At 40.8% G+C, this 23,042-nt stretch overlaps 1 protein-coding gene and 1 long non-coding RNA gene across 5 annotated transcripts in view; one reads left to right on the top strand and one right to left on the bottom strand.

Annotated features, from left to right (window-relative positions):
* Window positions 1-17,133, bottom strand: part of col1a1 (collagen type I alpha 1 chain) — a 44,475-nt gene extending 27,342 nt beyond the window's left edge. The window contains exons 1-22 of the mRNA XM_003222639.4: window positions 16,934-17,133; window positions 14,339-14,533; window positions 13,301-13,335; window positions 13,121-13,156; window positions 12,436-12,519; window positions 12,257-12,325; window positions 10,903-10,947; window positions 9,660-9,713; window positions 9,315-9,368; window positions 8,323-8,376; window positions 7,330-7,383; window positions 6,696-6,749; window positions 6,556-6,600; window positions 5,016-5,069; window positions 4,842-4,886; window positions 4,482-4,535; window positions 3,436-3,534; window positions 3,267-3,311; window positions 3,079-3,177; window positions 2,035-2,088; window positions 1,827-1,934; window positions 222-275 (exon numbers count right to left, since the gene is read on the bottom strand). Of these exons, the coding sequence (XP_003222687.1) occupies window positions 222-275; window positions 1,827-1,934; window positions 2,035-2,088; window positions 3,079-3,177; window positions 3,267-3,311; window positions 3,436-3,534; window positions 4,482-4,535; window positions 4,842-4,886; window positions 5,016-5,069; window positions 6,556-6,600; window positions 6,696-6,749; window positions 7,330-7,383; window positions 8,323-8,376; window positions 9,315-9,368; window positions 9,660-9,713; window positions 10,903-10,947; window positions 12,257-12,325; window positions 12,436-12,519; window positions 13,121-13,156; window positions 13,301-13,335; window positions 14,339-14,533; window positions 16,934-17,015 (1,473 nt within the window). The 5' untranslated portion in view covers window positions 17,016-17,133. The remainder of the gene's footprint in view (window positions 1-221; window positions 276-1,826; window positions 1,935-2,034; window positions 2,089-3,078; window positions 3,178-3,266; window positions 3,312-3,435; window positions 3,535-4,481; window positions 4,536-4,841; window positions 4,887-5,015; window positions 5,070-6,555; window positions 6,601-6,695; window positions 6,750-7,329; window positions 7,384-8,322; window positions 8,377-9,314; window positions 9,369-9,659; window positions 9,714-10,902; window positions 10,948-12,256; window positions 12,326-12,435; window positions 12,520-13,120; window positions 13,157-13,300; window positions 13,336-14,338; window positions 14,534-16,933) is intronic.
* The window catches only part of LOC134292590 (uncharacterized), a 90,635-nt gene that overhangs the window by 29,646 nt on the left and 37,947 nt on the right, over window positions 1-23,042 (top strand). For 3 of the 4 annotated variants that reach the window (XR_009999842.1, XR_009999843.1, XR_009999841.1), the window contains exon 2: window positions 194-15,931. This is a non-coding gene — a long non-coding RNA (uncharacterized LOC134292590). The remainder of the gene's footprint in view (window positions 1-193; window positions 15,932-23,042) is intronic. The other variant, XR_009999844.1, reaches the window with a different exon arrangement.

Below are 23,042 nucleotides of genomic sequence, written 5' to 3'. Positions count from 1 at the left end.
TTTTGCCGAGAGCACATTCCTACTGATCCTGGTTTCATGTCATCTACTTTGCTCTACATTTTAAAATTCCCAATTGCTATTTCTTTTAATACAGTCTTTCCACCCAATCATTCTGCCCTCCCTTTGGTCCACAGTGCCAATGTGAGGTATGAAGAAACTGAACCCCTTTTGATTTTATATCTTTCTTCTACAGAAAACAACAGTACAGTAGTAGAACTCACCTTGGGACCAGCAATGCCATCAGAGCCAGGGAAACCACGGCTTCCGGGAGCACCCTGTCAATGAGAAGAAGAGAAGGTCACATAAGTGGCTAAGTACCTGAAAGGTGAGCTGCAAAGAGGGACTTTCCAGTCAAAATGTTAGAAGAGGATTATTGCTTCTGATGTACACAAAGTGATTCCCTAATGGGTTGAGAAATCCTTGTCTTGAAAGGACTAAATGCTCAAGTACTGTAAGGTCAACTATATCTAACTCTGTGAAATTAAGACTAGAATTAGGACAATGGTCATCTCTCATGAATGACAGTTCATTTGTTATGGTTAAAAGCAGGAGTATCTACCCTCTATCCTGCTTCTTTCTACTCAGCACAAGGCGAGAAAATGACTTAAAACACCTTTAGGCTACAACAGATTCACCAGAAATAATAGAGATTCAGTCAAAATATTACAAAGGGGAACCCCCCCCCCCCCCACAAAAGCAACCGAAACAAGTTCATTACTGAATATGCCATAGGAAGCTTTAACATTACAGTTGACTGTTATCCAATAGGACTGATGACTTGGTCATACTATAGACAAACCTTTAAGTGAATATCATAATAAATAATGGCAACTCCTTTGAAGCTCTTCAACTGCAACTCTCATCAATTCTCACCCAATACCCAGTGGCAAGGGATGCTGGGAGTGGCAATTGACTAACATCTAGTAGGCCACACATTCTTCATTGCTTCTCTACAGGGAATTTGTCTTAACACAACTGTCATGCCATTTCAGCTCAAATACAAATGAAAAAAATATGGTGGTCATGTCTAGATCCTGTTCTGAATTATTTACAGAGGAAAGAAAATGACTATCGCCATCTTTTAAATAAACTTCCAAGGCCTACCCATTTTTGTTGTGAGTTTAGAACCCTAAAACCACAATAACTTTGATGGATCATAGCAAAGGTCTGTCCAGTATGGCATTTTGGTCTGCCGATGGCCAGTTAGATGCCATTAGATACCCTACAAGGAGAACATGTGTACACTAGCACCCTCCTGTCTGTGTTTTCCTAGCAACTAATGCTGAGAAGCATACTGCCAGACAATAGAGGAAATATAGCCATCATGGCTACTAGTGGCACATTACATTCATATAATTAAGTTTTGATACTCAACAAATGATATAGGGTGTTGGCACTCCTTTTAAGTGCTGCAGCATTTTATACTTTTGGAATAGTTTTCTTCTTACAGAATAGCTCTACTTCCTGAGGCTTGCTATGTCTTACTTTCTGGTGGATTTTGGATTCAACAAGTTATTGACTAATCTGTTTTGGGAGCAAGGCGGGCACATTGGAGACCATTGTACAGCCATGGAAGCCCACTGGTCACAATCTCTCAGACTCAGATGAAGCCAATGACTAATCCCCCTCTGAGCAAATCCTGCTCAGAAAACTATGTGATAGGTTTGCCTTAGGGTGACCATAAGTCAGAATCGACTTGAAGGCACACAGCAGCAAGAACAAGGTGCCATGGGTATAATGGATAGACCTATGATCTGTATGTGGATGGGTCTTATTCTTTTATACCATGAGCTTAGAAGAGCCCAAAAAATGAATCTGCTACATACACGTTCACCAGCAGGTCCAGGCAAACCAGCAGGTCCAGGTTCACCACGAGATCCTCTTTTGCCTTCCTCACCAGGTGGACCAGGTGGGCCTTGGATACCAGCAGGGCCCTGGAAGATAAAAGGAAAGAGGATGAAATCAGTATTTGTGGCAAGAAAACAAAGACAGAAGTCAAGTTACAATTGTATTCCAGGTGAGAGGCATACTTACAGGTTCGCCTTTAGCACCAGCATCTCCTTTGTTTCCTTGAGCACCAGGTTCACCCTAAAGATGGAAGAGAAGACCGAAAACAGCATGGTCATATATATGTCAGTAGTCAGTGCAAGTAATGTTGCAGTGAACTTGTTTCTTGCCTTCCATAAGAACAAGGGGTTTTTTTTTGTCCTCTGAGCCCTCTTCTACACTGCCATATAAAAGCTAGATCATCTGCTTTGAATTGAAGTATATGGCAGTGTAGAGTCATATAATCCAGTTCCAAGGAGATAATATGGACTATCTGCCTTGATCACCTGGATTATATGGCAATGTAGAAGAGGCCTAAGATGACTCTCAGCAAAAGTACCCATTAGTAGTACACTCAAGAGAGGATCAGGTTGGATAAGATGCTAGGAGTCAGCTGAGAATTGGTTTGAAACTTGCTCAGAAAGAATTTGTTAGAAAGCAGAGTCTGGGGAAAGGGTTTTGAGAACATCCCCCGCCCCCAAGAAGTGTCACGTCAAAACTGGCATTGTAATGAATACATTCTCTGTGGAGTTTGGAGTGGGACACCCTGTGAAATAACTATAGAATAGTTACCCATAAATATAGATTTCTGCACTATGATGTTTTATTTTGCTGCTTTACCCCCATCTGCTGCATAGATTTAGCAACTTTGAAATGTTGTAATTTTCAGACTATCAAAAGCCAGCATGTGCTGACAGGGTGGCGTAATAGGATTCCAAAGTCAGCAAAATATCTGCAGGCTCTATTCCCCTGATCAGGTAGAGATTTGGAACTAAGTGGTAGCATTATGGGAATGTCGGCACTGGGACTATTAAAAATCACAGCTGGGGAGGAAGTGAGAATGGGAAATCCAAGAGGAGATAATGTCTAAGTTAGTGATATTGTTATAGGAATTTGTGGTATCTCCTCATGGGTATAGAAGTTGGGATTTGTCAGACAGCCCACCCAGGTATCCAGCCTTTGATTTTTTCAGACTTTTGAAAGTAACCACAATATGAGTGTTGAGTCAAAAGGTGAGTTAAAATAACTTACGCTGTTACCCTTGGGACCAGGAGCGCCGCTGGGGCCTTGAGGTCCAGCTGGACCACGAGCACCAGGGAAGCCGGGAGCGCCAGAAATACCGGGAGCACCCTAAAAGAGAGGGCAGAGATGGTGAGGTAGGTGGTAAGAGAGGGTGCTGAAAAAGTAAAGGAAAGTACTGGGATGTGGAGGCAACTTACAGTGGCACCTTTGGCACCAGGTTGACCATCAGAACCAGGATTGCCCTACAATGGAGAAGGAAGGGAAAAAGGTCATCACCAATGACATAATTACAAAAGAGTCTGAAAGGTCTAAGAATGACAAATAAAAGCAAAAAAAAAACAAAAAACCATAAACGGTGTAGCTTACAGAAGGACCAGCAGAGCCAGCAGGACCAGGTGGGCCAGGTTCACCACGAGCACCTTGTGGGCCTTCACTACCACGAGAACCTTGGGCACCAGTTTCACCCTGAGCAACAAAGGAAAGAAGATGGATTATGAGCGCATGTATTTCTTCTCAAGTCTGTGGTGACATGTTCCTTCTCAGCCAGACTGTGCTATGTCACACCTAGTGCTCAAGCCTCAAAATTTCATCTTCCTATCAGGATTGCTGGTTCAGTACTACAAGGCCTATGACTTGATTTATCAGGGCCTCATTTCCTCCCCAAAATCCAGGGATCAAAGATTTGAAGATTGCTACCTAAGACAGAAAAGGTATCCCTTTCAAGAATAGTTGTTGTGGTCCACTGGAAACTCCTCTTAAGCATTTTGATTCAAGAATGTTGTGGTTGTTGGTCTTTTTGGTTTCATGTTAACCTGCCCTAACAACATTTAAGTTGAAGGTATAACATGGGATTTCTTTTCCCCTCCCCATATTTGTAATTCTCAAAGGGGTACGTATCAGACAGCAGAATGGGAAGTAACAGTTAGTGTCCTTCAACAGATATCTATCACATATTAATGCACACTAAGAAATGAGTATGCAGAACCACGCCTTTCCTAATATATAAGAAATGGATTCGTCTAGTCTGTAGATTTCTTAATATTGGTTCCTTAATGGATCATTAGACCTCAGCATTTTAGCGAGGTATTAGGCAGCATACAGGGAGTTTATGAGAGAAGGTATTTTTTTAAAGAAGGAAGTATCATTGTGAGGAGCTTGGCAGTGCAAGAGTAGTCAGTCCATAATCCCTTTCTAGGAGCAATAAAATACTTATCGCTGTTTTACTAAGAAATCTATGGCAAAAATGGTACCACAGAAACCTTCATCTGAAAAAGAAGGAAACTGACCAATGCACCTGTTAAGGCATTTTAAAGAACAGATGAAGATGAAGGTGTTTTGATGCTACTTTCTGTTTCAACCAGGCTCACAAAAAAAAAGTCCTTTAAAATGACAAGGGATTGAAATGTCCTTACCTTAGGGCCAGCGGCACCAGGGAAGCCAGGAGGACCAGCTGGACCAGTGGGGCCCTGAAAGAAGAAAAGGGAGATATTAAGTGGTGGTGGTTATACAGTTTTCCTTAGATTCCAAACACTGGCCAGCCCAGTCTCAACAATGGGCCTTTGCTTTAAAATTAACAGGAAAAAGGAAACTGGCACAAAACAACCTGTTCCATCCCATGGCCTGTTATAGTGCAACAATTGCCCTGCAGACCCTGGTTTTGGATAGGTTGTGTGGCTCTGGTCATAATTTTGTATGGCACTTTCTTTGCCTCGTTCAGCAATATTTTTTTTAAAAAAAGCAGAGAAGTAACAGAACTTTGCAGAAATACTTACTGGAGGACCAGCAGCACCGGCAGCACCATCATTACCACGAGCACCCTGTAAGAAAGAAGAAGGGAAAAAAGTTTTGAGTTACAGTCCCTGTATTATCAAGCCATAGAAGAAATGGAAGCTGGTCCACCAAGCACCAACACATAGCAATCCAGCAATGCAAAAGGATATACTTACAGCAGGGCCAGCAGGACCAGGGCGGCCTCTCTCACCAGGAAGACCACGGGGACCCTAGTCAGAAGAAAGAGAAATAAGATCAGAGGAGAGAGGAAAAATAGCATGGCTCTCAGTTTCTTTGTCATGCATTTATCCTTAACCTGCTTGTTCTTGTTCTTTTTGCCACTTATTATTATTATTATTATTATTATTATTATTATTATTATTATTATTATTACCCCGCTTTTTCTCTGCACAATGAGACTCACATCGGCTACATTTATTATTTCCATTAGTCTGCTTGTTCTTAAACATCCACAACAACTTTCTATAAGTGCAATACTACCTTCTTGTGGGTAGTGAAGGATTCTTTTAGTCATTAAGGAGCTACAGCAATGGAGAAAGCATTGTTTGAAAGTCTTGTAGCACTTAACAAATTTTATTTGGCATAAATATTTATAAGAGCTAAGGTGTCTCTCTCTTCATACATCTCATGTGCTGCAGACTGAAAATGATGTTTATAGTTCTCCATTTATCTTAGAATGACTCCTTCTGGTTCTACCTGTAAACCTTACCATCTGAAATTCCACACATAAATCTCCAGTTCGACATAGTAATCTTTACTCAAAATGTCTCCCTGAAAACCTCATATCAAGATGTTCTATTTCTGGTGTAGGAAGCTGCCATCACTCATTTAAGGTTAGATTTAGACTAAATAGCTGCTTACATTTTAGGATTATTGTACATTAGTAAAGGTAAAGGTTTTCCCCTGACATTAAGTCTAGTCATGTCCAACTCTGGGGGGTGGTGTTCATTTCATTTCTAAGCCGAAGAGCCGGCATTGTTTGTAGACATCTCCAAGGTCATGTGGCCAGCATGACTGCATGGAGCGCCATTACCTTCCTGCCAGTGCGGTACCTATTGATCTACTCACATTTGCATGTTGGCAGAAGCTGGGGCTAACAGTGGGAGCTCACCCCACTCTCCAGATTCAAACCGCTGACCTTTTGGTTAGCAAGTTCAGCAGCTTAGTGGTTTAACCCGCTGTGCCACCGGGGACTCCCTGTACATTAACTATCACATAAAACCTGTTCATCTGAAGGTTCTTCACAGGCACTAACCATGGAACAAAGTATAAGAAGAAACCTAGGGCACTAGGCAACTTCATACAAATGGGTTTCACACAACTTCCAACAGTGCTAAGGCATGTTGAAATAAAAATTTAGCAGAATCCATTCCAAGAGAACAAAGACTGAAATATGTGACTATAGTATATAGAAACTATGAGGCCACCTTATGATAAATCAGACTATTGGTTCATCTTGGCCAATAATTTCTACTCTGGTTATGTCAGCAGCTCTGTGGAGTCACTGGGCCCTTCTGCAAGCAAATCCTGTGCTGTACCATTGAGATGTGGCACAGCCCATCTTCCTTCCTTTGGAAAAGAGGAGCTTTCCTCCATTTCTGTACACTTGTCTGCTGAAATACAACCTAAGCTTCTAACATGCACATGAATTAAATCAATGACATGGAAAATAGAATGAAGGACATGTATACCCACCACTTGTCCAGGAGCACCATTTTCACCAGGGCTACCAGGCTCACCCTAAGAGAGAAAGCAGAACAGATGGTCAGAACATAATAGGAGAGAAAACAATGTGTATAAACGGAAGGAGGTCAGTCCTTAAAGTGAATACCCACCTTGGGGCCAGCTGGACCAGCATCACCTTTAGCACCATCAAGACCACTGAAACCCTAAAGTGAGAAGAATGGATTAATGGAGAAAAAAAGATAAATATTAGAATCAAAGAAGAAAAGGCATTGTTTGTCATATTATAATAATCCTCGGCTAAGAAGGCTATGAGTCACATGATAGATGGCTAAGCAAAATTATTTCCATATTAGCAACCTTACAGAAGCTAAATTGGCCTGGATCTGGTCTGTGCCAGAAATGAGATTTATTTTGGGATGAAAGAAAGACAGGATATAAATGTACCCCCAAATGCCTTCACCTTTGACTGAGTTATCATTTTTTAAAGATTTATTTATTGGTCTTTGGCCAGGATTTGGCTGCAAGGGAGGAAAGGGCTTCATTCTGAAGTTGCCCTAACCATGTGCTTCAATGTGATTCATGTTTGTATCAAATGCCAGCACTGAGGCAATTAACATGTCTTGTTGGGAATTGCATGCAGTGTTTTTGTCCCGATGGCAACAATTCATACAAGGTCCCAAAAAGAATATGGCTACCTACTTTGAGAAATAAATTATCATTGGAGTACAAGAATGACAATATTCCCGAACTGAACTAGAGGTAGAAGAACTGGTAAGTACTTACTCGGTGTCCCTTCATGCCTGGCAGGCCAGCAGTTCCGGGAAGACCACGGGCACCCTGAAGGAAAAGAACAAGAAATGATATAGGAGAGAGCAAAGAGAAGAGGAATCACACTTTGTTCTTCTAGTATCTGGTGGCTACATGTAGATGGGAAATTTTCATGCCATGGACTGGCATACGATTGGTGCATGTGTAATCTGTATTTTAACAGGAACCAAAAGTCTTTGTAGGATAATGATTGAAAAAACCCAGAAAGACTCAAGTGGGACAGATTACTTGCATTCTGGTTAGACCATCTTAATGGCCCACTTTTATCCTCCAAACATGGCTCCCTGAACATTACTTTTGAATGCAGCTCACAATTAAAGATTTCAAGATGGAACTACCCACCAAGAGTTTACAATTCCCAGTCTATCTGCATTCACCTAATCTGATGACACAGTTAATAGAGTCAATGGGGTTCAGATGTGGTTTTAAAATCCTACTTGATTTATTCATCTTGTTGCCTTGAGGAAGCTGCCATTTCTCAAGCTCATCCACTGCCTTGCAAAATTGCTATGAGGATGAGTTGAAATAGTGAGTCTTCTATGTTGTCCCTGCATTAAGTAGTGGAGTGGTGCTGGGGAGAATTATGACTCTTAAGCGTCTTCATACCAATGCTCCCTACCAATTCTGAAGTGGGCAGTCATGACCTTTTCAATGTCATTCATTCTCTCTCTCACCAGCCCCTTCCAGAATGGCCAAGAATACTGGAATTTGTAGTTTAACAACATCTGAAGGATGTATCTAGCTCAACCTGGTCTTTCAAAGGCTCTGCTATAAGTGTTGGACACTTTGTAGCTCTCCCAAGGCAACACAAGGTTGTGTATTTATCCTCCCATTACTAAAGTTTTCTGTAATTTGGATAGCTGTTCAGGTTGTGATGCTTCATAATAGGACAGGTGCTTGACAGCTATCCCATCGTGTTCTTGCAACCAGGAAGAAAAGAGAGCTTACCTGTGGGCCAGGAGCCCCACGTTCACCAGGACGGCCAGGTTTACCAGCTTCACCCTTGGAGAAAGAAGAGAAGAAAAGATCTAAACCAATGCCAGAACCAATATGTTTTACAACTGTTAACTACGGGAAAATTATTGAAGGAGATTCTGTCTTTGTTAAAGATGACCTAGACTCTTCTGTATCCTATGATGGACAGATGCTTTAAGATTTGCATGGGCCAGTCAGAAAGGGTCTCATAAAGTCAACAAGTATGGCCAGCTCAGAAGTGAAAGATGGTCAATGTGGGACTGGGCTATCACAGAGAGGAGCGGGTAAGCCTGTTCTCTGCTGCCCTAGAAGGTAAGACCAGGTCCAATGGTCTGAAGTTACAAGAAAGTAGATTTCAATTGAATACTAGAAGGAACCTTTTGACAGTGAGAGCACTTTGGCAGTGCAAGCAATTGTCAAGAGAGGTGGTGACAGTCTCCTTCTCTAGACATCTTCAAAAAGAAGTTGGAGAGCCATCTGATAGGGTTGCTTTCACTGGGCTCCTGTTTTAAGCAAGAACTAGCTCATGATGGCCCACGAGGTCTCTTGTGAGTCTATGATTCTATGACTTTAAGATATAATCGGACATGTTGGTAAAGCTCCATCTTTTTCTGATTGGGTAGGCGGCATGGGGTTAAGAGACTGCAGATGGAGGTTGATATTAGAGACTGCACTAGAGCAAAGAGACTGCAATGCATCCAAAGGTGTTAATATCATCAGTGCACAATGTTGCAGTTTCTCATGAAAGACACCCTTAGAAAGGGTCCTGAAGGTGGTGAGGACCCTCAATCTACATCTTTAGACCCTATGTGATTTTTCTAGAAGTAGTGCAAGACTGGGACATCATGGAACAATTTCAACTTTCATGCCAATGCTTTGCTTGGCATTTTGGACACACCATGTCTTTGGATCATTACAAAGAAAAGAGTTTCATTCCCTTCCAGAAGAGAGACAAAACCACTCACATCATCTCCGTTCTTTCCAGGGGGGCCGGCTGGACCACGGGGACCCATTGGACCCTAGATAATTTGTTAAAGAAAAAAAGATGAGTTTAAATCAAGCAACAAGACATTCTTCTCTCATGCTCCTCCCATTTATATAACTCAGATGATCTTTTAAAGAAGTGGGTCCAAATAAGGATCTATGCGTGGCACTGTGTTCCCAAGCTCCCCCACGTGGTAGAATATGAGAACTGCAATGAACGAGCAGGAGGAGATTCCTGCACTGTTCTGCTTGGCAGTAAAAATAATAATGCAAGCACAAAAAGAAAGGGAAAAAGAAAAAAAAGAGAAAGATCAGATGGTACTCACAGAAGCTCCAGCCTCTCCGGGTTCACCAGGGGGACCTTGGAAACCTTGGGGGCCCTGTAAGAATAAAAACACACCTATGTTAGAAGAAAAGAACTACATTCTTGTAACTCAATGTATTTCGAGAAGTTTAGGGAAGAACAGTAGCATTTCCCACAACATTGAGACCCCCATTCCCACTGTCTCCACTTCTGTCTCCATATTGTCTTCTTTTGCTCTCTTGGCTTTTTTACTGAGACCCCACTGGTTTACTGACACCTTACTCCCTGTTCCCCATATTGTTATCCCAGTAAAGGTGATTAGTTCCCTAATAACAATTAACTCAAGTCAGGTCTCATGGGAACTATACAAAGAAATAAAAGATGGATGTCTCTGAACATAAGCAGAGAATATCATAGACCAACTAGGCAGTGGTTCTCAACCTGTGGGTCCCCAGATGTTTTGGCCTTCAACTCCCAGAAATCCTAACAGCTGGTAAACTGGCTGGGATTTCTGGGAGTTGTAGGCCAAAACAACTGGAGACCCACAGGTTGAGAACCACTGAACTACTGCTATGTGTTGCACCAGGAGAGAGGGTTGCTGCAAGAATCTATGGAATCTGTGACTTTTTGTTTGAAACGAGATTCCTGGGAAGGAGATGGTGCCTGTGGCCAAATTTAGGGCATGCATTTTGGTCCCCATGGTTTAAGAAACCATATAAACAGATGACCATCTTCTGTATTATAGTAATTTTGGTCCCTGTGATTAAAGATGCAACACAGATATGTGACTATTTTACATAAAAGAGGAAAGTAGACTTGGCAAAGTCTTCTGTCCCAGCTCTTGGCATGTTAATGGAAGAGGTAACTCAAGCGGGGACTAACTATACATGCAATATGTAAAAACAAATCTCTTTCTAAAGCAGTCTCATATTCTGTGCTAACATTAATTGTATTCTTCACCTTTGTAACCACTACAAATTAAGTACAACTTTAAATATTCTCCATAATTTATATCTTTCTGATATTCTCAACAACAGAGAACTGAACAGGATACAGAATCCTTACTCAGCCACTGAGAAAATTATACTCCTCAATTCATTGCCCAAGAAACAAACAAACTTGGATTATCATTGTGCTGAGCATTTGCTTTAAGTAATGGAAGCCTACTAATGGAAGCCTACTTTCACATAAAATAGTTATATGCCCATCTAAAGGAGGTTTTTTTAAAAGAATCTGTTTCCAAGAAAGGAGAGAAAAGTACTTACAGGGGCACCAGGGGGGCCAGGAAGACCACGGGGACCAGCTGGACCCTAAAAAAAGAGAAGAAATGCGGTTTTAAAAATTAAGGTGAAAAGAAGATGAAACTGCTATCATCTTGTCTTGACTTCAATAAATATTCATGTACCTAAGGCATGCCTTGAAAATCATACTTTCTTGATATCACTTTAGTGTTCCAAGTTCCTTTATAACTATAAATTTAAGATCTTTCTTTCTTATGAGCTAGGTTTCAGTATCCCTCTATCTATGCCATTTACTGAATTGCCTCTCTTCCGTATTATCTAAATAACCCATCCTTCTCGGCTCAGTTTCTACAGCTATTTCCAGTGAATAAATTGTTTATTTAAAGTGGATCGGTAACACAAAATGGGAGGTTCCTACTCGAGCAAACCATCTGAATAATGTTAAGAGAAGCAGGGGGGAAAATTCAGCAAAAGTAATAATGTATGTGAACTGACTTTGCGCATCCTTACACTGATGCTCATCAATGCAAATTCAAATGAAGCATCAGTGTGAGTGCTTCAAATGTTTTTAAAATTGGAACTATCATGTTCCAGTTATAGACTTAAGACACTATCCCCCAGCCTCAGTTCTAGCTTCTGAAATGAAGATGATATCATAGACCTATTTTATAGGAATGCTGTGAAATTATTTTTTTCAGTATTTGGGGAAAAACATAACAGATTGGATCTAGGTTTAAGCAGACCCACTGAAATAGTTAGAATTTAAATAACTCATGAATAACATACATCCCATTGATTTCAATACTTTTATTCTGACTAAATCTGGAACCAACCCATTGGGATTTGATGGACTATATGTCCCATTATTCCTGATCTGTGGCCCTGCTGTTTGCAGTGGGGACTGGAATCCTTCAGTATCAGGAAGACAATCCCCACTTGATATAAACACACAATCGCAAATATTATAGACATCACGGTTGTCAATTCAATAAACTCACATTCCTTTTCTACAACTAAATGAAGATTTTACGTCCTTATTCTGCCTTTTCTGTAACAATCTGTCCTCAGGGGAAAATGAGGATTTCTTTGACTCTTCATTATAGGAAAATAGCCTTTTCTGTTGGTGAGCATATGAAACTAGCATCTGTAGACAAAATATATCCCTATCTATATACCTACATTTTTATGATGACTCAATTCTGTCCTGTGGATTAAGGAACTGAGCAGATACAGACATACTCTTTGGTTGACATCTTCCGGAGTGCACCCGTTTCCCTTCTCAGACTGACTTCCTACATTACTACTCCTTTTTTCCAAAATCTTCACCCTTTAGTCAACATTTTCCCTGAACATTTTCCCAGAAAGCATCAACACTTACCATGGGGCCAGGAAGAGAGAGGCCACCGGATTTTTCATCATAACCGTAAGACAGTTGAGGAGCAAAGTTCTGACAAAGAGGAGAAGACAAAAAAGAGAGAACATTATTAGAATTCTTACAAAACAATCTTTTACATATAAATCTGGAATAATCAAGTTAAGTGGAGAAAGCCAACTTACTCCGCCGAGACCAGGGGGGCCTGGAGGGCCTGGGGGTCCAGGTTGTCCGGGAATGCCGTCTCTGCCGGGTGGGCCTGGAAGTCCCTGGAGACACAGACAATGAGAAGACACCATTGGACATGATGACATCATACCTTCTTTATAGAACTTATTGAAAAAAACCCTTTCCAAGGATAAATGTGAACAATGGCTTGACTAGACCTCTCCCTCTGTCCCATAGTAGAGAACAAGACTGAAACTTGGCCATGAAATTTCTGGAGGATCAAGTCATTGTGGAATGATGATGAATTAAACCAAAGTGGTCACAATCCTTATTATTTATGTATTTATTTTTGGAAACAACAGTTGGGCATACAGAATTATTGTGGAGCACTAGAATGGGGCTTGTTTTGGGAATGTTGCATTTTTTTGTCCCAAAAATTCTTTCCATCGATGTAGTAAAAGGAAGTCAATGCTAACTGTAACGTGCTTTCTACAAGATAGAGATGGAAAAGAGTGAAAAGGACAGTCTAAGCAGACAAGATTTCTTCTCACCCAGAGATGGAAATTTGAAAATTTCAAATTGTGTCTCAAATTTTATGATTGTTTCATTCAACGTTTTGACATCTTATCTCCTACCTTGTTGTTGTTTTTTAAAACTATAATTGGAGATATCATCAACTAAAGCATAATTACAAATACCTACCCTGTCTCCTCTTGGGCCTGGCTCTCCTTTAGGACCCTATCAAATAAGAAGAAAATTGTGATTAGTACAGCAAAATCAACACATTCAATGGAAATAGAATGTAAGATTGCAAAAAACAAAACAAAACAAAACAAAACCCACTAAAAACAAAAAACAAAAAGCACCAAGAAGATAATTTACCTCTACTCCAGTTTCTGGGTAGGGAACAGAGGCGCCTTAAATAAAAAAGGAGAAGGACTATGATGAACATTAAAACATCTCTTTTTCAGAATAAATCACTGCATCCACAACCATTACAAAGACAATCGAACTACTAATAAATTCCACTGGGACAGGCTCAATTCATTTAATATGTTTGCTCCAAATTTAGTAATGTATAGAATCAACCCACTGATATAAATCGAACACATTAATCATGACTACAACAGTAGACCCATTAATTTATTGGGTTTACTGGCTAGGAACTCAATCCAGATCAGTCCAGGCTTGTTTTCTGACTTCAGGAGCCAAGTTCATTTTGGTAAAATTAACAGCTCTTCTTATTGGAACTATCATTTGGTAATTTGAAGAATAGGATTTTAAAAATCCACATTCCATATACAGAATTCTGACAGATTACTTCTCATAATCTAACATTATAAGGTCTACTAAAATTAAGATGATGATGGCACAGTCTAAACTCATTTGCACACTTTCTGAATATCCTTCCTGATTTTTACTTTTTTGGGCCACCTTTCTGCATGCATGCAATGAACATACACAAATGCATTTATACACAAATGCTTGTATTAAATATATATTAGTAAATATACAAAAACAAAGATCAAACCTGTGATCTTACATTGAACTGCTGAATGAGATGGGGAAAGTAGAGGAAATAAGTTACTTGATGGACGTTGGGATACATTAGTGCAGTGGTTCTCAGCATTTGGATCCCCAGGTGTTTTGGCCTACAATTCCCAGAAATCCCAGCCAGTTTGCCAGCTTTTAGGATTTCTGGGAGTTGAAGGTAAATTAGTGAAATTGACCAGTCTAAGTAAGACTAGACTTGAGTATGAATAAATATGCTTGTGGAGAGATAGCGTTTTCAGTAGCTTGGTAGGACTACATTGAGTGACATGATAAATGGTTGGGTGATGGAGAGATGGAAGAAACAGTGGACAATTATGATAGGCTGAGTGGATGAGCAGGATGGAAGAGTGTAGGGTAGGCCGGTACCTGATTCAGGACAGACTGGACAGCATTCTCCAAAGGGGATCTCGGGATTTTCGCAATTCAGATCTTCTTCACAGACCATGCTGTCGCAAAGGATGTTGCCGCTGTCGCAAACGCAGATCTGGCAGGGTTCTGGTTTCCAAACATCTTTGTCATTGTACCTTAGTCCGTCCTGTGTGCAGCTTCCTTTAGATGGAACTAAAGAAAGAAACAACAAAAGAAGCAAGATGTATGAGTGAACGGTTGAAGGTTGACTGAAAGCCAAGAAACATCAATAGAATAGATAAAGCAACTGAGAGGCCAATGGAATAATATATTTTATGATAGAGTGACCTGGAGACCTAATGTATTTTCATCAAGTTATTTCTGATAGTGGGCCTCCCTTTTCCTCCACTCTCTGCATACATTGACTTTTGCATGCATGTGTGTTTTAAAACCTCATCTGTTTTTCATCAAGTAAACTCTAGGACACAGGAAACGAGCCAGCCTCTCAATAACTCCTTCCAGTTGCTTTGGAATTTAAACAAAACCTCCGGCCAGTTGTTATATCCAACTGGTAACCTCAGCGTTCTGGAGCCGAAGCCAAACCAAACACACATGCAAAAAGAGAAGGAAATTAACAACCTTCTGAATAGGAAAAGAGATAGAGGGAGAAAGTCTGGAATTCAAATTGAAGGAGGACCCATGCAGGGGGGAGAAATGGTATCCCGTTGATATCATATGGCCTCAGGAAATCTGATCTGCTGCAAACAATTTTGGAGGGAGGAACAATCGGCAGGTGGGAAACCATTTTCAGGGAAGCTTCTGGGGCAAGTTGTATGGCCTCCTCACTACCTACACCTTATGCCAGCTTGTTTGGAAATCACTGTTTGATGGACTGTTCATGACTATCCAAGCCAAGTATGACAACAAGAAGAGAGATGCAGAAGAGAGGCGGCACTAAGAAGTAAGACAATCTTTCTATCACATCTTTTTTTTTAATTGGAAATATGAGTTTTGCAATTATTTTCCCCAGGATGATATATCTAAAATAGATCACTTGGCTCTTGATATAAGCCATTGTCCTAAATCATTGAAAGCTATTTTACTTTATGAGTGCAAGAAGGGAAGCAAGAAAATTTATGATTCTGGAGGAATTATAATTAAAAAGAAGGACCTCAACTACTTTGCAACATTACTTTGTGGAAGGAGAACCAGAAACAAAAGGTAGCCACCGTTAGCAAGGTGAAGGTGAGAAACGTTTAAAGGAATTATGTGAAATTCTCTACCAAGATCTTCCTGGAATGTTTCAGAGTAACCACATCAACCACTAGATGGCAGCAAAAGTTCCACATCTGGATACAAGATATAATCGTTTCACATATTCCCTGCTGGTATTTTGATTGTTCGACCCCCATTGGGGGTGAGAAGAGCTTGTTAGCTACCCACACCTAGTTGTTGACACTGAAATAAGCTCATCTTTGTCCAGCGTGTGTCCTGTTCAAGGCCATTCCGCAAAACCCCACCCAAGGTACGGCTATGGCAATGAGAGCGCTCAAGGCAAAGCTAAACCTCCCAGTAACCACTAGATGTCGCTACTGGATTTTATCAACTGGAGTAAGTCATCCTTCCAATTCTTTACCATCCAAATGGCTTTGTCTATGAAGTGATGTCTAGACTTTTGTGCTTTATAGGTTGCTGAAACATTTTCCTTATGAATCATCCCAAAGCTCCTCCCCTTTTTAAACCTAATACTTTCTGATGGCTTTTGCAGATGTCTTCAACAAGGCAGGAAAATAGCCTCTTGCCCTCCTCTCCCTCCTCACAAGTTTTCTGCTCTAGCTTTCCAAGAATACAAAATGACTTTTCCATCATTCACTGTATCCCGCCTCCCTTTTCCTGTCCCCCTCCAATGATAATCCACTCCCAGTCCCACCCGCCTTCTCCTTTGCTGAACTTGGCAAGGCAGAGCAGAGATTCTAATTGATCCAACTTGTTGCTTTGCCCCAAGGGATGTGTTTGGGAAGGAGAGAAGGAGGGAAGGAGAAAGGGAAGGAGGGGGAAGGAAAAGAGACCAAAGGAAGCTTGCCCAAGGCTACACACAGCTGGTTAAGTTTGCTTTTAGAAGTGATTCTTTTTCTGCACAGGACACTTCCATGGAACCAACATTTCGATGGAATACAACATTTAAAATTCCCCAGCTCTTTCAAACTTTCTCTCCTTGCTTCCATACCAATCCCAGATGCTCTCGGAAGGTCATGAACATATGTTGACCTTTTCTCCAGACTAGCTATAACATGTACTTTCTTTGCTCGGTCTTATCTTTAGGTTATCCAAGCCGTAGGAGGATACAACAGGGTCCTCAATTACTTTACAAAACCAAAACATTTCTTTTGCTTACGCTCATTGAGCAAATAGTTCTGCAGAAATGGTTTAACCCTCTGCTTGCTCCACATCTGGATTTTATGCATTTTGGATTTTAAGGAAATGGCATTGCATTCCATCCGGAAGAGATAGGAGGAGAAAAGTTTTTTCTCCATCTTACAATCTCAACAGACATAAAAATGACTATTGAGCTGATAACGCAGTGCCGAGAGGTACGTAAGTTATGGTACTTACTGTCTTCTTCGCCTTGGCCATTGGTGAGTAGAACAGTTGCTGCTATCAAAAGCAGTAACCGGGAATCCACAAAGCTGAACATGTCTAAATATTAGACATGAAGACTCTTTGTATCCTGGGTTCTGCTTATTGTCCAGTCATACAGGGACGGTCAGACTTATGTAGTTCCACTCCAGACCCCAGCAGAAACTTCCTACTGACTCTGTCAACTTCTTAGGCTCCCCTTTTATACGGTCCAGTGTCCCAGAGGAGGATCCCTCTCTCACTTGCTTCTGAGGGCTGTGGGGGGATCTTGGGCCAGCCCCTCAGCCAATCAGAGGAGGCCACTCTGCCCCCAACACCCCCCCCCCATCACACGCATACAGACTGCACACATAGGCACCCACTCCCAAAAGGTTGGAGCAGCAAAGCCAAGCCCCTTTCTAACCAATCACAAAAGCATGGACCCTGAAAGCCTCCCTTCCCAAAACCAGTGGATTTTCGAGATTGGAATGAGATTCTGCAGGAGGAGGGAGGAGTAGAGCAGGATATGATTTGGCTCTGTGTGTCTGGTGAGAGGGGAACTAAGGGAAGATCAAGGGAGCAAAAATCATTTGGGGGAGATAGGCGTGACAAGAGAATGTGGAAGTGGAAGGAGCCTTGCAAAAGTAGAATTTCAAGATTAGAAAAAATGTAAGGTGGGATGTATTGTTTTTGCACGAACTAACAAAGCACCTGTGCAGGTGGGGCACCAGAGGGTGGTATAGAGCAAAAAGTGTATTTGTGCATGTCTTTTCTTGAAACCAAAAGAGAACAAAAGTGATGGGACTATGCATGCTTTCACTAAATTCCAGCTAATCATTGCTGTACTACCATTTGCTATAATTCTCTCTCTCTCTCTCTCTCTCGCTTGTTTGCTCGCTTGCTTTTCTTTTGGGATTACTACACTAAAAAAAGTAGAATTGTTTACAGCTTCAGGGATAATTAAAGCATGCTATTAAATGGCATATTAATCCTAGAGGTGATTCCCACTTTCATATACAAGATAAAAAGAGATTGCTGCTGTGTGCCTTCAGGTCATTTCCAACATATGGCGACTAAGGTGAAGCTACTATGGGGATTTCTGGGGCTGAGAGTGTGTGACTCCTCCAGTAAGTTTCCTTGGCTGAGTAGGGAATCCTACCAGGGTCTCCAGAGTTGTAGTCCAAAGTTCAGACTACTATATAACAAATTATTGATAAAGGATTTATAGTTGCAAATAAATAGGCAAAATTGCAAGGAAAAGGGATATCCTTGCAATTTTAGCAACCCCTTGTGTGCTTAGGGTCTTTCGTGCATGCACAAAGTTTGCGGATATCTTAAAGCTTCTCTGTTCCCTCATCTGTTTGTATTCATGCATGGGAATCTCATCTATCAATCAGAACATACATGGAGCGCTGTGACAGAATGCCTGGATTTCGCACTGCTTGAAAAAGAACATTCCAAAGCTGATCTTGGTTCTTAGATGGAAATTCCCTGAAAAATCAGTGGAACCTATTGTACAAGTTATGTGATCAGTAATAGAATGGGAAACATATGATCTCAATATGCACATCAAAGCATTGCATATAAATTTCATTTGAAGCCAACACAAGTTGAAAAACCTTACACTTAGTATTATGGATTCGTGTCTCTGTATATCAAAGCTATGGTATTCCAGTTTCCAAAAATATGAAAGTTTCCATACATTAGAAAGTATTTTTCCATATTATATGGTCAGCTTATATTTACATCTGTTAGTCTATAACAGGCATGGGCAAACTTCAGCCCTTTGGACTTGAACTTCCACAATTCCTAACAGCTGTTAGGCTGTTAGGAATTATGGGAGTTGAAGTCCAAAACACCCGGAGGGCTGAAGTTTGCCCATGCCTGGTCTATAAGGAAGCACATACTTCAGGACAGAGTTTTAAAAACAGCACACGTGAAACACCAGTAATATAACATATCACGTTTTTACAATTGAAAATAACATTGCTTATGATTCAGCCCACCCCTTTTTAAAAATCGAAATATTCACAAGTTTCCCTCAACATCCCAAATTGTATGATAGGAGTGTCACCAAGAATTTCCTAAAATAATGACCTTCATCAGAAACTAACAAAAAAATCATGACATTTTGCATCTAAGCAGACAAATCTCAAATCCAAATTGCAAAGATGCTTTCTGATTGAAAGAGAAGTATTTCAAGAATCTTGGGGGAAAATCCAAAAGTGGATTTCTTATTAGGCAGCCATTCTCCTCCTCTCTTGTGGACCTGGAGGGCACACTCTTGGAGGAGAAAAAAAATGGCAAGGATTCATGACTGTTCCGAAGCGCAAAGAGCCACGTTGGTTGGAAAAAGAAGCAGCATCGTGACAACAGCACACAAGATACTATGCAATTTTTAGAAGCTGCAATTACTGGTGCATATAAATGTGTGTGTATATGTGTCTTCACCAGGCTATGGTAAAGTGTACCTTTCAATCTTGACTCTAAAATGAGGGCCAGAATGATTCTAAATGAAGAACATCCTGAGACAAAATATTTTCAAAGAGGGCACAACTTAAAGGGAAGTAATGTTCTGTTTAAAAAATGCACACACACAGAAATGTATCTATCTGTATATATTTGTTTTTGGAAAAACTGATAAGCAATAGGACTTGGGATGTGCATTCTTTTAGGCTTTTAAAAATCAGTCTCGCTTTCATAAAGCACCAACATTCTGGAACAAGTTACTGAATCAAAGAATGACAGGATTGGAAGGGGCCTCAGGGCCCTTCCACACAGCCATATAACCCAGAATACCAAGATAATCCACAACATCTGCTTTGAACTGGGTTATCTGAGGAGTCCACACTGCCATTTAACCCAGTTCAAAGCAGATAATGTGGGATTTTATACAGCTGTGTGGAAGGGGCCTATGAGTGGCCCTAATGGATACCACTCCACCACTGAATTCCATCCACCAACTTTTGCCAGAATGATTGCATTAGATATGGCCTAGATTTCCATGCCATGCGATTGTCTGGAAGCAGTAACAGAAGAATAGAAGAACAATAGATGGCTCAAAAATACCCATATTATTATATATCTCTGAATTATCTCCCCATTTCATAAAGATATAACACAACACACATTTGTGCATATAGTCAGTTTGTTTCATGTCTGCTGTCATTTTAATTCGATTTGATGACTCATAGCTGAAGTCTAGTCTTTCTATAAGGACTTAAAGTGTTTTTACACAGGGACTAAATGATTGCATTTTCTTGTTATTAAATGTATCCCTGAACCACCTCTCAAGACCACGGTCTACCTAAGATGACTGACAGAAAAATCAGTAAATATAGATTGGAAAAACACATTTCTATCATAAGTCAGAGTACAATATGATTTCAAATCCCTAAGATGACACAAAACCTTTCGATTGAGAGCTATAGAGTACAAGCAAATATTTCAAGCCTTATAATAGTAGAGACTGAAGAGTATACTACCTGCCTATAAATCCCACAGATATCTCATGATTAAAAAGATACAATTTCTAAGGCTCCAGTCATAAGCACATGGTTATAAGACAAAAATTCCCATAGAACTCAATAGGATTGACTGCTAAGTCACTACAGTTAGGAACGTGCTATTAGAAAACATCTTGAGATAAACAACATATTATTCATATAATTTTTCAGAAAAGATTCTGATATAGTTAATGCCCATATCCAGAGAGACAATGTGCCATGTTTCCTTTGAAATTTATTCTTAACAAAGATCAGAATCAGGGCGGCTTACAAATATGAAACACACACATAAAATTACAATAACATTTCAAATCAATTTAAAATTAAGATACATTAAAACGTTCATAAAATACACATATAAATATACATTTAGGTGTGTTTCAAGTCTGAACCGGGTATGTCATTATATCCGGAGACATATAGTTGTAATGGATGCTGCTACTATTGTTCAAAAGCCTGGTCCCAAAGCCAAGTCTTAACTCTTTTACGGGAGGATAGGAGAGAGGGAGCCTGCCTGATTTCACTTGGGAGAGCATTCCATAGGTGGGGAGCCACCACTGAAAAGGCCCTGTCTCTCGTTCCCGCCAGCCGCACCTGTGAGGCTGGCGGGACTGAAAGCAGGGCCTCCCCTGAAGATCTTAAATTACGTGGTAGGTTGTAGTGGGAGATCGGACAAGTAAGCTGGGCCGGAGCCACAATCCCAGTGCTATTGTTCCATTTTTACTACCACTGAGAATTCAGAATACCTATCCCTACACTGCAAATCCCAAGATTCCATAGGCTAGAACCTTGGAAGTAAAAGTAAAAGAGCAGAAACATAATTTTGTACTGTGTTTGTAACTTCTTGAAGAGTATCATGAGAACAGGAATGGAGGAAATGCATGGCTTCCCAGAAATTGCTGGACTCCAACTCCTCTTAGCTAGTATGGCCCAGTCGTATGTGGAAATCCACAGACATCCCTAATATTAAACAAGAAGCAGAGAAATTAGGCCATTTGAAAAATGGAAATGATCAGCAATCGTTAGCGCTTTGGACTTTCTTCTGTTCCTGACTCATGGTCATCTTGCTAATCTCTGGCCTTTTCATAAATAAAGAAGATCTGAAAATGTTTAGAGAGCCATTATGGTTTGAACATTGGACTACAACTTTGGAAACAAATGTTTGACTCTTTGCTTAGCCATGAAAACCCTTTGCGCACTCTCTGAGACTCAGGCTGGATCTACACTGTCATATAATCCAGATTATCAATGCAGGTAATTCAGGTTATCTGGTTTTAACTGTATTATATGAGTACACCCCCTCGATGGCTTGTCACCTTGTTGTGGTGAGGGGGCTTTCATGTTCCTATGAACCTGCAGGCATAACCACCGGAGTCATGCACTCCCAGGGGAGGCTGCAAGGAAGGTTCAAGACCAAGCACAATCCGAAGACCTCAATGGTAGGTCAGATGTAAGATAACATGTTATAAGGGCTGTTAAGGCAGAAGGAGGCTGAAACAGATTGAGAAGCCACTGTCATCGTGTTAACCATGCCACTTGCTTGGACCCTCACTCTGTGATGACTGTGTGTTAATTGGCTGTGCACCAACCTCCACACATTAAAACAACTCATGCATAGGCATCTTCTAAGAACTTGGAAGACTATCATACTCGGACAATGAGGGATCGCCTAAGTAAGTAAATAAGTATATGAGTACTTCTATATAAAAAAAGGTAAAGGTTTTCCCCTGACGTTAAGTCCAGTCATGTCTGACTCTGGGGGTTGGTGCTCATCTCCATTTCTAAGTCAAAGAGCCAGCATTGTCCATAGACACCTCCAAGATCATGTGGCCGGCATGACTGCATGGAGCGCCGTTACCTTCCCACTGGAGCGGTACCTATTAATCTACTCACATTGGCATGTTTTCGAACTGCTAGGTTGGCAGAAGCTGGAGCTAACAGCAGGCGCTCACTCCGCTCTCGGGATTTGAACCTGCGACCTTTCGGTCTGCAAGTTCAGCAGCTCAGTGCTTTAACACACTTCGCCACCGGGGCTATATAATCTATAATCTTCTATATAATCCAGTTTAAAGCAGATAATCAGTATTTTATATGGCAGTGTAGATTGAGCCACAGAGTCCTTCCACACAGCCATATAACCAACAATATCAAAGCAGAAAAGCTCACAATATCTGCTTTGAATTGTGTTATCTGAGTCCACACTGCCATATATTCCAGTTCAAAGCAATAAATGTGGGATTTTATTCAGCTGTCTGGAAGGGGCCTCAGGGACAGGCAAAGTCGTCTGAACAAATCTTGTCAAGAAAACACCATAATTTGGAAATGACTTAAACAACAACAACAACAACAACAACAACAACAACAACAACAGAAAATGTGTCCTTCCCCAAATCTTCCCTTGCCATTAGAAAAGATTTCCCATTTCTGCATTTTCATTCGGATGTCTTAGAAATCGACATATCTTCCAAAGTCAAATTGACACGTCAGAAGGAAGAGGCATGGGTTTTTCATGCTGGCACTTCTGACCCTTGGTGTGTGTGTGTGTCAGATGGTATGTGTGTTTTAACAGGCTGCAATGAAATGCAAGAGATCTCCACCAA

The sequence above is a fragment of the Anolis carolinensis genome, chromosome 6 (assembly GCF_035594765.1).
Source record: "Anolis carolinensis isolate JA03-04 chromosome 6, rAnoCar3.1.pri, whole genome shotgun sequence".
Lineage (NCBI taxonomy): Eukaryota > Metazoa > Chordata > Lepidosauria > Squamata > Dactyloidae > Anolis > Anolis carolinensis.
The sequence above is the reverse complement of the archived record's forward strand: the minus strand, read 5'-3'. Positions and strand labels throughout refer to the sequence as shown.